Here is an 18,461-nt window from a genome sequence, read left to right as displayed (position 1 = left end):
GCTCATTTTGGCATTTAGTATACAAGAAAAATATATTATTAGAGGAAGTGGTGTGTAATTCATCCAAAAAAAAGTAGTGTGTTTTGAAGCAACTAAAGGATTGAGTTGAAGATGGTTCTTTTCTTCTTAGAGTGCAAGCGTTCGTTTATTTATTTTATCCATCTTTTTGTTGTCTTGAAGTAGGTTGATAGTTGACAGTGCTGGCTTAGTTTTCCATGAACTTGGCTATACAATAGATGGAAAAGAAACGCGAAGAGCGGTAGGAGTTTTGATTGCATAGCATTTGAGTTTTGCAACATATCTTTCTGAGGAGAATTCGGTTTTCTTCTACAAAATCCCTTTCTTTTGCCAGAGGTTTTGCTTTTTCCTTGCTTTTGAGTATCGGATATGCTATGAACTCTTTTTATGAGTTATTTTATTTGGCTTTCTAATGTACTGGAGAAAGTCAAAAGACATGTTTCAAAGTTTTTCTTCCAATCGAGTAAGTTTAATATGAATGGATCTAATGGTTTGACTATGACATTTTGTTCTACTTGATCCTGTTTCACACGAATTATCCAACTTCCAAAATCATTGGTATGCCATATGTGGCCTAAATTCAGGGTCTTTCTTGGCCTTAGAGAAGAGCCAACACTTACTAGCTACTTGTTTATCTAGAATTAATTGAGACTCCTATTCTCAATCCTTTCAATCCAAAGTTAAAATAGAAGAAAAGTGTATTTATATGCACCACAGATATAATCTAAATTTCCCATTGATAATTTGTAGTAGATGCAAATGATATGGTGTGTATCTTTCCATACTTCAGAAATTGAATTGCACTTCTTTCTTGAGCATGCAAATGATATGCTTTGAGCGAAACCAATTCTTGGCGTATGATGGGCAGTGTGTACATTACCTGAGTACATATTCATTGAGGCATGCTAATGAATCTGCTATCATTAGCAATACCATCTATGACTCTGTGTTTATGAATTACAGAGAAAAATCCTAATAAAGGCAATATTTATGAGTTATAATCTTCTCATTGTAATTACCATGGCCAAGCCCATAAGGGCCAATATGTCCTCCTTTTGAATTTTTCTTCCCTCAAAGAAATATGATTTCTTTTTTGATTTTTTATTTTAAGATCACACATTTCGGTCCTTCAATTTTTTCATTTTTTAAAAAATGGATCTTTAGATAAAATTAAACTTCCAAACTTTTTAGAGAAGGTATATCGGGGTTCTTTTTGTTCAATATTAAGAAAATACACCAATTTTCTTTTCTCTTGCTTATAAATTAGTTTAAAATATTATTTTAGTACCTAAAATTTGCATGAATTTTGTTTTCTATTCCTAAAATTTTTTATTAATTTTTATCTCTGAACTATTGAAAATATTTCACTTCCTGTCCTTAAACTTAAAAAAAAGGGTTCTTTTCTCATTCCTAAAATATTGATTTTGTCCCTCTTATTATCTCTAGAATGGAAAAAAGCTTTTTTACAATTTTAGAGCTGAAAAATGAACTTTTTGATAAAGTTTAGGAAATAAGATAATATTTTAGCCTATGAATTATAATTACAAAAACAACATAACTGAACATAAGAGCATTCGTATCAACTCGTGCAAAAATTTCTATTTATTTTAATATAAGAATCTACTTTTTCTATTTTACATAGACAATTTTTTAAACATTTCATATTATATTATCTATTTTACTCTACATTTCATTAAAATATCTTTTTTTTTGAGTAACATTTGTAATTGTCTCTCTTCCTTAACACACAATCACTACTATAAACTCTCTACCTTTATCCTCTCGATACATAAATAAATACGGTAATAAATAAACTAAATACAAAATAAAAAAAATAATTTACACAGTACAATTTCAGGTATTTTAAGCAAAATTTTGTAAATTTATTGTTCCTCCCAAACATAGACTATAAACAAAAAGAAAAGAACTCTCTCGTTTATTTTCTCGGCCCGTCTCTCATTGTCTAGCTCCTCAGACTCTCTCACCATTTCCCTCTCTCTCACCGTACCTCCATTGCCAGGTATACTCTCTCTCTCTCTCTCTCTCTCAGCTTTGGCTCGTCAATAACATCTTATATTGCCTGAAACTTTGTGTGTAGCTTGATGATGCAAGAAATCTTTTTTAGTTCTCACAATTGCTTTTTTTTTTTAGTTATATTATCTGGGTTTTGCTTCCTTTTTTCCTTATTGGGTTTTGGAGTATGATGTACCCTTTTCCATTTCTATTGTTTATGTGTGTATGTGTGTATGTTACTTAAAAATCTGGGCTTTGTTCATATTTGTGTGTTTGCTTTCTCATTGGGTTTTGATGAATAATGGACTTATGGACCTTTCCATTTTCTATTGCTTCTTCTATATGTATTAAAAAATAAATAAATTGGGCTTTGCTTTCTTTGTGTGTGTGTGTGTTTTTTTTTTCTCCCAATTTTTATGTGCACTTCTAGAGATTTTCTATTGTTAATTTGTGCTATGTGAAAAAAAAGGAGTATGTTACCTCTTTTTTATTTTTTTTATTTTATGCTTTTAATTTTCTTAGGAAGAAAATGGAGGCGGAATGTGATGTATATGGTTTGTTTTCATTTGGTGAAAATTGCATTTGAATGTTGAAGCATTTTTGTTGGTGGTTGCTGTTGCAGGGGGCTACAGATTGAATTTGATTTTAATTGAAAGATAAAAAGAAGGGAGAATGCATCCCCCGTTAACGCTACACAAGCACCCAATGTGCGCTGAAGTGAGTCCGTCTTTGCCTTCTAGCTTTATTTGTTACTTGTTATTCACAACTAAGTATATGTTAGGCTTATATATTGCTTGTTTTTGCTTTTTATTTTTGTGGGTGTAACTTGAATGACTGAAGCATTTGTGCAATTTTCTTGGTTATTATTATTATTTTGGATGAATAGTTAAATTTTCATTTAACCAAAGCAGCCCTGCTGCACAACAGTTAAACTAAACAAAACAGCCATTAGCAAAAGGAAAACAGACAAGCTCAATTCAATTCATTGAATAAGGCATGTCAGCCTCCACAGTCCACACACAACACAAAATCCCATTTTGGGTTGAGTTCTTTGTTCTTGTTTTTGTCACCGCTCTGCCCCTCACATCAGCATGGATTTCTTTCAGCAGCATCTCTTCACTGTTAACTTGACCATTGTGAAACTCTTTCATTTCTATCCTTCCAAATGTTATATATTGTAGCTTGCCGTGCTTTGCAGATAGTCTGTCTTAAACCATTTTCTTTCAACTTGTTAACTGCCCAATCTAGCTCAGAATTTAACCATTTTCATTTCTATCCACTTATTGGTCTGTCAACGAGGCATTTAATAAGAATCTGCTTCCAAATTCTCTGGGTTATAGAACATTCATAAAACAGGAGGTCCCTTGATTCAATAATTCTTCTTCAGAATTATCATAGAATGGATACATCCCCATTTCCCTAATCTGTCTAGGATCACCGGCAAAGTTAAAAAGGACGTTTTGGGACAAAACCTGGAAACCACATACTCCTCCACCACCTTACAGTAGGCTAAATTTGCTCGATTGTTATTACAGTAGGGATCCACTCAGCGAACAGGATGGCTGGCTTGGAACAGAATTTTTTTTTTTGATAGGTAATAAGACTTTTATTGAGAAAAAATTGAACATCACACTTTGAACAAGAAAACAAATACAAAAAGATCAAGAGCTAAAGGAAATAGAAACTAAAAAAATCAGATACAGTATAGTTTGTACACCCCCAAACACGAGCCCAAATAAATAGATTACAAAAAAGGAGACATTTTAGATGTTCTAATGTTATCGCCTTGTCTTCAAAAATGCGGGCATTATGTTCCTGCCAGACTAACCGCATTAAACATGCTGGGACTATATTTCAAATGGTTGAAAGATGCTTTACAAACCAGTTTCTCCAAATAAAGAAAAAAGAGCTGATTGACCTTGGCATTACCCACTGGATCCCAAACACTGCAAAAACTTCACACCATAAGGCGTGAGAGAACTTACAATGAAGAAGAAGGTGGTTCACTGACTCCCCATCACAGCAACTTAAGCAACACCTATTAGCTAGAGACTGATCTCTCTTAATAAGATAATCAATGGTGAGTATCCCATCATTAGCTGCTGTCCATAAGAAGAAAGACAACCGTTTAGGCACCTTAATACGCCAAATACACTCCCAAGGAAAGACATTAGTGTTAGGACTAGATAATAGCTTATAGAAAGAGCGCACATCAAAAACACCAGATGTAGTCAATCTCCAGACTAGTTGATCATCCCCCTCACCCCTAAGCATAGAGGAATAAATAAACTCAAAAAAGGAATAGACAATGGTTGCTTGCCAATCCTGAGGACCATGATGGAACAGTAAATTCCAGCTCTTACCTCCTTCTGAAGTAGATACAACCAAGTTAGAGATCCATGCTTCTTTTGATAAAGAGCAAGCATATATAGTAGGAAAGAGTTCCTTCAAAGGAGAAGGCCCACACCATGGGTCATGCCAAAAACTAACATGGCTAACCCCCCCCCCCCCCCCCCCCACATTATACAGAATCTGACTAAAGAACTTCTTTGTTCCTTCTTTAATACTCCTCCACATCCCATACCCGTGAGAACCTCTTACCCCTATAGTGCACCGGCCTCCTCTAGAGGGGTTTCCAAAGCCAAGGGCAAGGTGGCGGTGTCCACTTCTCAGGGCTATATATATGGCTAGAGTTGCAATAAGAAAGGGGGAACGTGATTTTGTCATGAACATCTTATCATCATCTGTGAGCAGGAGAAGTCAAAAAACTTTGCATGAGAACATTTTTAAAGTGAACTGTCTTTTGCATCACTAACCATGAAATTTTATGTTATAAATTTTGATTATCATGTATGGTTCATTGGAAACTTTCCATTCTTTTAAATCAAGTGATGGAAGATGGCAAAGAAGTGGGTAAGTGTTTGGTTTGACTGATATATCATCTGATTTGTGCAGATTATTGAAGAGTTCCAGAAGTGCCATATAGACCATCCTATTGGAAAATTCTTTGGTGATTGTACAAATCTCAAAATAAAGCTTGATCGTTGTTTCAGGGAGGAAGTGAGTTTTTGTTCCATGGATCTCAGTTTCTCTTTGGTTTAGGTCTTTATTTTGTAATTCCCTTGTATTAAGATCATTCAAAATTTTGACAGAAAGCCATAAAGCGGAAAGCAAACTTTGAACAGAGTAAGAACTTGAAAGAGAGGCTAAAAGCTTTTAGGAAGGAAACTGCTGAGGTAAGCACTGAAGAGAATAATTTTGTGCAATCTTAATGGCCAAGTGAGAGAAAGTGTCTTCATTACCAAATAGAAGTTTGACATGAGGCCTTCTACCAAATCCGGCAAGAATTTGATGTTGTAGGAACAAACTATAGTTTGTGGCATCATGCAATTTGGTTGATATTTTGTTGCATATGATGTTGTCATGATGGTTACTCGTTCCATTGAACTATAAGGAAAATAAGATATTATTCTGTATAAGAATTATTAATTTATACCTTGGATGCTTAACATGGAAAGGTTCTTGAAAATCTTTAGTCTGTCCCTCCAGAGGAAAAATAACTGGATGTGCTGAAATTTCAGATTTATTGGCTTTGATTTTTTGAACTCTTGTATTCCGAATAAGATCAATAACTTATGGGAAACTCACTCTTATGTTTTCTAGTTGGCTTGGCCTTCTCCATGGATAATGTAGACGTATTATTTGTGTTCTGTTGGCACATTGCAATATTTAGCGTATGTTTGGTAAAAATTATTTTTGCCAACTTATTTTACTATTCAACTTATTTTTGCAACTATTCATGAGTCTCACTGCAATTTTTGGTAATATTCATAGGCATCTCTGTACTATTTTAGCTAACTTTTACCTTTATTCAAAGTACTTTCAACAAAATAAGCGGATTTCAAACGGACTCTTAATGAGGTTTTCTGTCTATTAAAAGGTATCATCAATACAATATGGTATTGAAAAAATATATTGAGAAAAAAATCAATAAGAAAATTATGTATTTCCTGCTTTGAACTGTTTACAGTTGCTGTAAAGAAGAATTTAATTAAATTGCGTATTAGGAATATTTGATAATTATGCATGAATGACTTTCACTCAGTTTTGTTTTTGGAACACGATTATCACCAGACAACATTTCAATTCCCTAATTTACTAGCATCTTAGGAGACAAAAATGCTTCTTTTGACCTGTTCATTAAATAGATTACCTGGGAAACAAATGACACTTTGGAAATTTAAGAAGCATTGATGTTCAGAATTAGGTCACTGAAAAGACAGGACCGTTTGATCAGAACACTGAGAGGTATCAAAGAAACGAAAGGGCTGATTGCTAAATAGATACAGATATGTAAAAGATATATTTATCTAATACACTCTTATATAAAAAGTAATAGTTTTTATTTTTAAATAATAATAAAATTAATAGTTACTTCCATTTTTTTTTATATGATCAGTGAACCTACTTCAGTAAACTGCTTAATGTAATGCTTAGATTTGGTGCATAATTATTATGAATGGCTGGAGAACGCAGGTCCTTACTATTAACATTTTCATTATCATAAATTATGACAATTTATATTTAGTTGCAGAAAAGCTTGCTCTAGACCTTGCTTCAAGCAGCAATGAGTAAATCTAACTGAACTCCAATTTATACTCTCCCCAATCATTTTTACAACTAACATTTTGTCACTTGCCATCAACATAATTAGTTAATTACAGCATTGCAAAGTTGAACTAGAGCAATTAATTACCTCAAGCATTTGGCAGATGCATCATCTCTCTCACAACACGTGAGTATCACAATAGTGTAAGACACAAAATTTGAGAGAGATGATATATACATTCTCATACTTGAGACATCCAGTCTCCTAAGCCATTGTGTAAGCCTAACTTTTCTTCGCATATTGACTCACCATGTAACAAACTAAACACACTCATTTTGCCAATTTGTTCATTCAGAAAACAGAAGTAATTAAGGAACCTTTAAATTACTCATTTGAGTTATTGGCATCATGCAAGTCACGGAATTGATCCTTTCAACATCTTTATTTTGGGCTGACACTTGGTTTAAGAGGGGGGAAAAATCAAACTTACCACAAGAAATAACAGAAACAAGTAAAAAAAAAAAAAAAAAAAAAGAGATTAACCGCCAGAACTAATTAACATCCATATAATATTCTTCTCCAAAAAAAAAAAAAAAAAAATCCATATATTATACTATTGTCATGTACATCCCATTGCAAATACCAGCAGCTGCGAAACTGATATTCAGATCAGGACATCTATTCAATCTAAAGGATTCTTTCTGAGTATGTTTACATTCTAGTTCCATGTGAACACACTTGATGAATTTAAGGTAAAAAGTTCGTATGTAGTTTTTGGGCTCCTCTTTTTTACTCTATAAACTTCAAACATAAAGACATCATAGTAACAAAAACCTTAACCTTTTCTTCTGTATTAAAAAGAATTCTGGCAAAGAGCTTCAGTCAAAGAGATTGCATCTTTTTTTTCGCTCAGATCTGTCCTCCAAACCTCGATGTTTGATGCATAAGACCTAGTATAGCTCCAATGTTTGAGCGATCACATTGCTAAGGGACTGCCTTTTACACCATGTACCATATGGAGCATTCACTGTTCTCAACTGCTTGCTTGAACATTTCATCATCATCACTTAACTCGATAAACTAAGCTGTCGACGTGCTTTGCTTTTTCTCATTTGTTTGTTCTTGACTGATTTTTTGAGATACAACATCATAATGGCCTTCAAGAGCAAAAGTGCATGGTTTTGTGGCAATTCTTCAAGAAATGATGACTTTGAATAGTGCTGCTTTACTTCAGGGGTAAACGTGAGAGATTCTCGAGGCAGTTCTTTAGGAAGTAATGCCTTGGTATGGTGTATGGTGTATGGTGCTGCTTACCTTGAAGAATGTCCTTACTTTAACATTGGGGGCAAATATATGAAATTTGATTTTTTGGAAAGAGGTCCTTCAGACTGCAGCCTCACTTCTTCTGGGATAGGTACACGGAATTGGTCTCCCTTTACTGGAGCAACTAAAGTTAAGACATGGAAATGAACACACAATATAGTGTTAAACTTTCTACTTTATCAAAAAAAAAAAAAAAAAAAAAAATACAGACTGAATCAAAAGCTAAATTGAAATTACAGAGCATTTAATTATCTAAATTGGAGCCAAATCAACAACAGGACTGGACAGTGTTCGCTGCAAAACCCCCCAAAGCTCTCATACAGGCAACAAGTATTGCATGTATTTTCTGCAATAAATGCAGGAACTCCCCGAAATGAAAATAAAAACGATGTTTGATTGGCACCACTAATCCAATCTTAAAAAGATTGAGGAGGATATGTGGTGCGGACACGAGATATAGGCCCCCAATTATACACACATATGGGAGGAAGAACAAAAAGAAGACGGCCCAACCTGTGGTCTTATGGATGGAGCCTATTAGTTATTGGGCTTGAGATTAAGCAAGCCCGAACATTTAATAATTAGGGTTTTGTGTTGTTAGGGTTTTATGTTGTAGCTATTTAAACACTTTTTGATTATTGTAACACAGTTTTGGAGAAATATAAAAAATGTTTGCTTTCTTTTTACACTGGTGCCGACTCCAGTCCCTTAGGTGCTGACTCCTAGGGTTTGTCCTACCATTTTCTGCCCTATTATTATTATTTTGTGGTTGTCCTACGTCAGTTTTGGTATCAGAGCAGACTTCCGATCCATTCAACACCACCGTAGCCAACCACATCAAAGCAAAGCCATCAAAAAACAAAAGAGAATGACAGTACCTTTCAAGTTTTTACCGCATGAGATTCTAAACAAGCCCAAGCCAGTCCCTGCCATCCGTGTATTCCCCCAAGCCCCACATGAGTTTCTCACCCCCAAACCAACAGAGCAGCCAGCGGCGCCTCCCAAGCCGGTGACCACCATCCGTGCCCGCCTCTAATCTCAGAACCCACAGCCCAAAAAAAAAAAAAAAAAAAAAAAAAAAAAAAAAAAAGAGGAACCCACGAAAGACCCAGCCACCAGCACCCACAAAATCAAAAATCAAAAATCAAAAAAAAAAAAAAAAAAAAAAAAAGAAGAAGAAGAAGGAGAAGCAGAGACTCACGGACCCAGCACTACACCCATCACCGCGAAGCCCAGCCACCATCGGCCGCCGCGAAGCCCAACCGTCACCAGCCACCAGCCGCCAGCCGCCAGCCACCACGAAATCCAGCCCTTCACCAACCGCCGCGAAGCCCAACGTCACCGCTGCTGAGGACTGCGACCACCGCCGATACCCAGGCTGAGACGAACAACCTCCAGCTCCGGCGACTCCAGCCGCCGCCGCCTCCGTCGACGCTCCAGCCGAAGACTCCACCGTTTCTTCTTCCTCTTTTAGTTTCTGTGGTTTCTTGTTTTTCTTTTTCAGTATGTGGGTTGAGTTCAGTCTGTCGTTTTGAGTTATTTTAAAGATTGTAGCACAGTGTAATTTATTTTGAAAAAAAAAAAAAAAAAAAAAAAAAAAAAAAAAACTATTGCTGTGACAGCCCATTGGGCTGTAATTATTCTCACAGGTTCCTCAGTCCAAGTCAATTCATTACTTGAAGAGCAGACCGTGGCTACCTAATGCATTACGTGGAGCCACTGACTAGGGTACAATTCTGACTCTATTTTTTTTGGTGGATTCAATTTTATCTCATTAAAAAAATATTATCTTTATGTTTTTTATGTGCATATCCCACCATACTCCATTATCCTATCCAACTTGTGCTCAGGTTAATCGTTTTACTGTTTGTGTCCTCTTTTAGTACCCACTCTAAAATCCAAAAAAAAAAAAAAAAAACCAATTTCTTTGATAAATCTTATTCTTTTTGTGGAGCTTCTTGGAATTTGATGTTTATTTGGGCTATCTCGTAATACTGTGAACGCTGTCACTATTTGTCTGCATTTTCTTCCTTTGATTCATCGATCTAGTCTCTACATGCACTTTGCTTGACCTTTAAATTTATATTGAGAATTGATTACTTGAAATTTTGGGAATCTCAACTGCATCCATAAATATTGCGTTGCATGCATCTACGTAGTGGTCGTGTCATGTCAAACCTTGAACATCAATCCACGTCCGAATGTAGGCCCTCTTTAGAACAAACCATAGGAGACCTAGCTAAGAGTGTCCGTGATTTGCTGGATAGGGTAGAGCGAATTGAAACATCTCAAAGAGAGACCACTAACCATGAAGGAGATAACATGCATGGGCAAAATAATAATGGTCACTTTAATAGGGCTCCACACTTTGAACATGATCACTATAATCACTATGGTCCTAGGGATTATGATGATAGGATGTCTAAGGAAAGGATAGAAGCACCCACCTTTGATGGCTGCCTAGATTCCTGGGTTTTCACTGATTGGTTACGTCAAATGGAGAAATTCTTTGACTATTACCATTGGGCTGAGAATAGGAAAGTGAGATATGCTAGAATGAAGTTAATTGGGAGAGCTGATCTTTTCTGGGAGGACCTTGAGGAAACCCTTAGGCGACGATGTGAGCCCCCCATTATTGATTGGATGGAGATGAAGGACGCCCTCTCGAGGAATTATCTTCCTCCAACTTATAGGAGCTCCCTCCTTGAGGAATGGGATCGCCTAAGACAAGGCACTGCTCCTGTGACCGAATACATAGAGAAATTCAAGGAATTCCAGAGGCGAATTCGAATAGTTGAGGAAGAAGTTGTCACACTCAATAGGTTCAAGAAAGGTTTAAATGCTAACCTACTAGGCGAGATTATCACCCGAGGAGTCACCACCTTAAGAGAAGCCTATGACCTTGCTAGGAATTGTGAGTTAGCATCCAAATCTATCTTTTGGCGACGTTCTGAGCTTCAAAGCATTCCTCCCAACCCTCACCCTTTTGGTAGCAAACCTAAACTTGCCTTACCCCCTAAGGTCAACCCTAATAGCACCCCGATACAAAAAGAGGACAAGGGAAAAGGTGTGATCAATGAGCCCTCAAGATTAGGCTCTCGCCTCCAATGCTTCAGATGCAATGGGATTGGGCATGTTGCAGCTAGATGTCCCTCTAGAACCCTTGTCATTCAAGAGGATGATGAAAAGGTAGAAGATGTTGAAGAGCTAGTGTATGACCCAAATGCTGAAGAAGGCCAAGATGTTGAGGCCGAATGGGAAGATGATCCCAGTTACCTCACGTGCATTAGAGCCATCTCTCCTCAGGTTGATGATTCCAAGGCTGTTTTTGGTGTCCCTAGAGTGAATGTGGTGAGGTGTGCTTTGACAGAACAAAGGGAAACTGATGATTGGCGAAGAAGTGCCATCTTCCAGACTTACACTAAGTGTGGAGATAAAACGTGCAAGGTTATTATAGATAGTGGGAGTTGCATTAATGCGGTGTCCTCTAACGTTGTTTCCCGCCTAGGCTTGAAATTGATCCCACACCCTAACCCATATAAAGTTTCTTGGGTGGATACTTCTTCCATAGCCATAAAAGAAAGATGTGTTGTCCCACTTCAATTCCTCACCTACAAGGCGGAAATATGGTGTGACGTAATTCCCATGGATGTAGGGCACATTATCTTAGGTAGACCTTGGCTTTATGATTTGGATGTCACCCTTCATGGGCGATCCAATTCTTGCTCATTTATGTTTGGAGGCAAGAAGATTGTGCTTAATCCTTTGAAACCCAAGCCAATCGACATGAGCAAGAAGCCAGAAGTACCGAAGGCGAAAGGTCTGAACATCATAAGCCCAAAGGCATTTGAGAGGGTAGCAGTTCAGGAATCCATTGTGTTTGTCTTGGTTGCTAGGGAACTTCATGGAGAGACTTGTGAGGAGCAACCTGGAGAAGTAAGGTCCGTGCTCCAAGAATTTAAGGATGTATTTCCTGAGGAACTCCCAATCAATTACCGCCCATGCGTGATATCCAACACGCCATAGATTTTGTGCCCGGAGTTACCCTGCCTAACTTGCCCCACTATAGGATGAGCCCTGCAGAACATGCCGAGTTGCAAAGACAAGTAGAAGAACTACTTAGGAAGGGTTTTGTTCGTGAGAGCATGAGCCCTTGTGCAGTCCCTGCACTCTTAACTCCAAAGAAAGATGGGACTTGGAGGATGTGTGTTGATAGTCGTGCCATCAACAAGATCACTGTGAAGTATCGTTTTCCTATCCCTCGATTGGATGACATGTTGGATATGATGGCTGGAGCAACGATCTTCTCCAAGATAGACTTGAAAAGTGGCTATCATCAAATTAGGGTTCGTCCTGGTGATGAGTGGAAAACTGCCTTCAAGACAAAAGATGGTTTATATGAGTGGATGGTTATGCCTTTTGGATTGTCCAATGCTCCTAGTACCTTTATGAGAGTGATGACTCAAGTGCTCAAGCCTTTTATGGGAAAATTCCTGGTTGTGTACTTTGATGATATCCTCATTTATAGTAAGTCTAGGGAGCAACACTTAGACCACCTAACTCAAGTTTGCAAAACCCTTAGGAAGGAGAGTTTATATGGTAACCTCAAGAAGTGCTCTTTCTTTACAGATAAAGTTGTCTTCCTAGGTTTCATAGTTTCATCTGAAGGAGTTTCTGCCGACCCCCAAAAAGTTCAAGCAATTATGGATTGGCCCAAGCCCAAAACTATACATGAGGTTCGAAGCTTTCATGGGCTCGCTTCCTTTTATCGCCGATTCATCAAAGGATTTAGTACCATTATGTCTCCCATCACTGACTGCTTGAAACATGGGGAGTTTACTTGGACAAAGGCTGCTACTAAGGCCTTCAAGGAGGTGAAACAGAAGATGACTGAGGCACCTGTCATGCGTCTCCCTGATTTCACCAAACCTTTTGAAGTGGAATGTGATGCCTCAGGTATTGGCATAGGGGGAGTCCTTAGTCAAGAGCGTCACCCAATTGCCTATTTCAGTGAAAAGTTGAATGATGCTAAGCAGAAGTACTCCACGTATGACAAAGAATTTTATGCCATTGTACGAGCTCTTTGGCATTGGCGTCATTACTTGTTGTCTCGAGAGTTTATTATCTACTCTGATCATGAAGCTTTGCGTTATCTCAATTCCCAAAAGAAGCTAAATTTTAGGCACGGTAGTTGGGTTGAATTTCTGCAACGCTACTACTTTGTGGTGAAACATAGAGCGGGAGTTGAGAATAAGGCTGCTGATGCACTGAGTCGAAGAGTATCTTTGCTATCAGTCGTGAGTGTTAAGGTCACTGGGTTTGAACGACTTAAGGATGACTATCAATCATGCCAAGATTTTGGGGAGCTCTACACTAGCCTAAGTAATGCTTCACACCCCGTCTTGGATGATTATACCCTTCAAGATGGTTACTTGTTCAAGGCCAACAAGTTGTGTATCCCTCGGTCGTCAGTGAGAGATTTTCTAGTTTGGGAGATACATGCAGGAGGCCTTGCAGGTCATTTTGGCCGAGATAAGACAATTGAGGAAGTGGAACGTCAATTCTATTGGCCTGGTCTTAAGAGGGGCGTTGCTAAGATAGTTGGTCAGTGTCGTACATGTCAACTAGCCAAACATCGCAAGCAAAACACTGGTCTGTACACGCCTTTACCTGTGCCAGATCGCCCGTGGCAGGACGTGAGTATGGACTTTGTGCTAGGTTTGCCCCGCACCTTTAGGAAGCATGATTCTATCCTAGTAGTTGTTGATCGCTTCTCTAAGATGGCTCATTTCCTACCATGTTCTAAGACTTCTGATGCTTCTAAAATTGCAAAGCTTTACTTTGATGAGATTGTCAAGCTTTATGGTCTCCCCAAAACCATAGTGTCAGATAGGGATGTTCGATTCATGAGTTATTTTTGGAAGACCTTGTGGCATTTAGTAGGCACCAAATTGAAATTTTCCACGGCATTTCATCCTCAAACTGATGGTCAAACTGAGGTGGTTAATCGTAGCCTAGGAAACCTCCTTCGGTGTCTAGTGGGTGAAGCCAATCGGAATTGGGATTCAATTCTTCCCATAGCCCAACTTGCATATAATAGCTCTGTCAATAGGTCTATAGGCGTTAGTCCTTTTGAGGTTGTGCATGGATATACACCTAGGAAGCCCTTAGATCTTTTGCCCATGTCCCCACATGTTAGGATTTCTGAATCTGCTGAGGCATTCGCACGACATGTTCATGATTTGCATACTGAGATTCACAAAAAAATTCAGGTAAGTAATTCTCAATATAAAATTCATGCTGATACTCATCGGCGTCATGCAGAGTTTCAGGTAGGAGATTATGTCATGATTCGGATCCGACCTGAACGGTTTCCCTCTGGGACCGTTAAGAAATTGCAAGCTCGTAGTGCCGGTCCGTTCAAGGTATTGAAACGAATGGGCCCAAATGCATATGTCATTGACCTCCCTCATGATTATGGTATTAGCTCCTCCTTTAATATTGAGGATCTAGTTGCTTATAAAAGCCCTACAGCTATTCCTGATACTCCTTTTGATGAGCCTTTACTTAATCCTATTGATGCCCCTATGCCTACCCCTTTACCCTTAAATTTACCCTATGCACATAAAGAATCTATTGATGCTATTTTAGATGAGCAAATTGTTTCTACCAGGGATGGAGGAGTTCACCGTTTCCTAGTTCGGTGGCGCGGGCGACCAGATTCCGATTGCACATGGATTACTAGAGATGAGCTACAGCGACTGGATCCTGACTTACTGGAGTACTATCAGAGCTCTTCAGCTTTCCACTCGACGGGGTCGAGTTCCTCTCACCCGGGGGGAGTTGGTGCGGACACGAGATATAGGCCCCCAATTATACACACATATGGGAGGAAGAACAAAAAGAAGACGGCCCAACCTGTGGTCTTATGGATGGAGCCTATTAGTTATTGGGCTTGAGATTAAGCAAGCCCGAACATTTAATAATTAGGGTTTTGTGTTGTTAGGGTTTTATGTTGTAGCTATTTAAACACTTTTTGATTATTGTAACACAGTTTTGGAGAAATATAAAAAATGTTTGCTTTCTTTTTACACTGGTGCCGACTCCAGTCCCTTAGGTGCTGACTCCTAGGGTTTGTCCTACCATTTTCTGCCCTATTATTATTATTTTGTGGTTGTCCTACGTCAATATGAAGCCCTGATGGTAAATTATACCCCCAATTAGTGTGGTTCATGATTTCTCAACAGTATTGTGTATGCTGTGTGTTTGTGGGCATAGACCAAAGCTATTTGCTTGTTTTCACTTCACTAGTTTATCTACAGGATGTTGACATTGTGGAGTTCAGTAGAAAAATGATTTGAGTTCAACAACAGCCGATTCTTGCTAAAAGAAGCTAAGAGACAGTAACAAAGCTAGTCAACGTATTTGATAATTATTATTATACTTAATACAAAGATGTTGAAAATTATATAGACATACTAGTTGAGTTGAGAATTTTATATAAGTATATCAAAGGTGAGATTAGCCATTTTTAGTGATGCATAATTAAATTGCAGCAGTAGAATTGTATTAAGGATTCTGGAAGAGACCAGACTTAAAGAGTACAGAAGCTGACTCTTGGAAGACAAAGGATCATAGGCTTCAAAAAATTAGGTACTAAAACATACTACAATGATGGAAATAGAACATGAGGCACGCACAAAGACAACATGAGATGAATATCAAAAATCATTCCTTCCCCACCCCCCAAACACACACACTCAACTCAAGGGATAAAATAGAAGGTATACCTTGCTCAAATTATCCAAGATTACATGGATTGGCCTGGAGAATTGTTATGGTATGTGTTTTTGCATGGCCGGTATAAAAATTCGGGAAAACTCATCAACAAAGGAAAATTATTAGCTTTGCACCCCAAGTTTGTTGATTTTTGTTGAAACATTCAAGAAGCCTGGGGATATGCTCTAAGAAAACAATCTGTCATTTTCAATCCAATGTTAGAAAAAATAACATAATTTTTTTTTTTGGATAAGTAACAAAAGTTTTATTAAAAAACACACAGCCTAGTACATAGGAAATGTACAAAAAGACAAAATATCAAGAAATCAAATTACAATGATCTAGCAACATAGGAAGGAAAATACAAGAAAAAGATGGTAAAACAAGACACCATTCGAGAAGAGTAAAAAAGAAGAAAGACTTAAGCTCAATTATGGACTGTTCATGACCCTCAAAACTTCTAGAATTCCGTTCCCGCTAGATACACCACGTCAAACAGTGTGGCACAAGCCTCCAAATAACTATATTACGATGACGCTTGAATTTGCATGTCCAACAATCCAACAAATCCACTACCCTTTGAGGCATCACCCAATAAATACCAAACAAGCAAAAGATCATACTCCACATCTCAAAGGCTATAGGACAATGGAGGAGGAGATGATCTACAGATTCCCCACACCTTTTGCACATAAAACACCACTCAAGGACAACAAAATGCCTCTTCCGAAGGTTGTCTATAGTTAGAATCTTGCCTAAAACCGCAGTCTAGAGGAAAAAACTACCTGAGGAGGAACCTTCGATTGCCACACCATTTTCCAAGGAAAAGAAATGCCAGAAGAAGGGGAAATAGAATGATAATACTCACTCACCTTGAAACCTCAACTACTGGCTGGCATCCAACAAAGATTGTTAGAACCAACAGCCTGCACCTTTGTGGAGTAGATCAAAACCATAAACGAATCCAAAGATTGTTACTCTTGATCATTACTAAACGACGAAACTGAATATCCCAAGAAACTCTTCCATTTACAAAGCACATAATCTCAAAGACCGAAGCATCCCTTGTCCTACTAATATTATATAAATTTGGAAACGTCTCCTTAAGAGGACGATCCTTACACCACACATCATCCCAAAACTTCACACGAGCTTCGTCACCAACTTCATACCGAATGAACTTGGAAAAATTCCCCCAGCCATTCCGAATGAACTTCCACAAACAAACACCACATGCCCCAGACACATATTTTGTGCACCAACCACCCCACTCATTCCCATACTTCGCCCCAATGACCCTTCTCCAAAGGGCATCATTCTCCAAACCATAGTGTCACAACCATTTGGCTAATAAGGCAGAGTTAAACCTTCTCAAATACCTAATGCCTATCCCTCCATTCTTCACTGGCCTGTATATCTTAGACCAATTTACCAAGTAAATTTTATGCTCATCCCCCATACCAATCCAAAGGAAATCCCTTTGTAATTTCTCCATCCTCTTAGCCACCTTGCCTGGGATAGGGAAAAGAGAAAGGAAATATGTAGGTAGGCTAGAGAGAGTACTCTTAATAAGGTTAACCTTACCCCCCTTGGATAAATACAACCTCTTCCAACCAGCTAGCTTTCGCTCTATCTTCTCCAAAATAGGATTCCAAATCGTCTTATCTTTAAAAGAAGCACGATTTGGAATCCTATTTTGGAGAAGAGGGAGTGAAGGCTAACTAGTTGGAAGAGGTTGTATTTAATATATACCCTTATATTTAAAATATCAATGCTTACCATTAAAGAAAAACACAGCTTGGTCAATGCACGTTTGAGCTATTGGTTGCAAATATCTAATGAATGATGTGTCGGAGACAACAATGCAGCACCCCGAGCATAATATTTTATTTCTTCAATGTTTTCCACAAGGCCAAGGTAGGAGCTTGAAACTGCAGATCCAGATGTATCCGGCATCACTATACAACCAGTTACACACAATGCAGTAGCTCTAACGTGCTGCCTAAACTCATCACTGTTTTCATGTATTTCTGGAGGAACTACCATAAAAGTCCTAAGATGAGCTAAATTTAAGTTGGTGATATATTCAACTTTTCCATCTGTGCCTCTATACATATTTTGCATCTTACCACCCAAGTACAAAGTAAATAAATTATTTACATCTTTTTCATTGCCTATAACCGGCTTGCCATTTTTTGGAAATCCAGATGTATACAACACATCTTCTAATCCAATATGAAGTCTGTGTTCATTCATTACGAAACACCTTTCTTCAATTTCATAATGCTTAACAATCTCCTCCAAAAAATAAGTATTATGTAACCACTTACTAACACTTGAAATGGTCAACATTACTCTATGTCTAATAGATTGAGTCTTGCAAGTGGGTCTGACATACCCAAGTGGATAGATTTTAACAGGGTGGTGCTCTTTAAAATTCACATCAGTTGGGACATGGGAGTATTTGCAATATGAATCTAATTTTGAGTATTAAAACATACTCCTGAACTTTCGTTCGATCCTGCATATTCTAAAGTAAATTTCCAACCCTACCCATGCACGCCCTTACTTTCAATCACTCATTGAGTTCTTGGCTTGCAAGTCATGAACCGATCATTTCGACATCTTCATTTTGGGCTAACACTTAGTTTAAGAGAAATAAAATAGTATACTCAAAGTCAAAACTTACCTCAAGAAATAATAGAACAAGTAAAAAAGA

General features: G+C 37.9%; 1 protein-coding gene across 1 annotated transcript; it reads left to right on the top strand.

Moving 5' to 3' along the window:
* The first annotated feature begins 1,918 nt into the window (after positions 1–1,918).
* On the top strand, positions 1,919–5,693 carry LOC142621858 (uncharacterized). Its single transcript, XM_075795226.1, has 4 exons — positions 1,919–2,038; positions 2,654–2,748; positions 4,987–5,091; positions 5,184–5,693. The coding sequence occupies exons 2-4, from the start codon at positions 2,704–2,706 to the stop codon at positions 5,301–5,303; spliced, it is 270 nt and encodes an 89-aa protein (XP_075651341.1). The 5' UTR covers positions 1,919–2,038; positions 2,654–2,703; the 3' UTR covers positions 5,304–5,693.
* The last annotated feature ends 12,768 nt before the right edge of the window (positions 5,694–18,461 follow it).

The sequence above is a fragment of the Castanea sativa genome, chromosome 1 (assembly GCF_040712315.1).
Source record: "Castanea sativa cultivar Marrone di Chiusa Pesio chromosome 1, ASM4071231v1".
Classification (NCBI taxonomy): Eukaryota; Viridiplantae; Streptophyta; class Magnoliopsida; order Fagales; family Fagaceae; genus Castanea; species Castanea sativa.
Note: the sequence above shows the minus strand (reverse complement) of the source record. Positions and strands in the feature narration are given on the sequence as shown.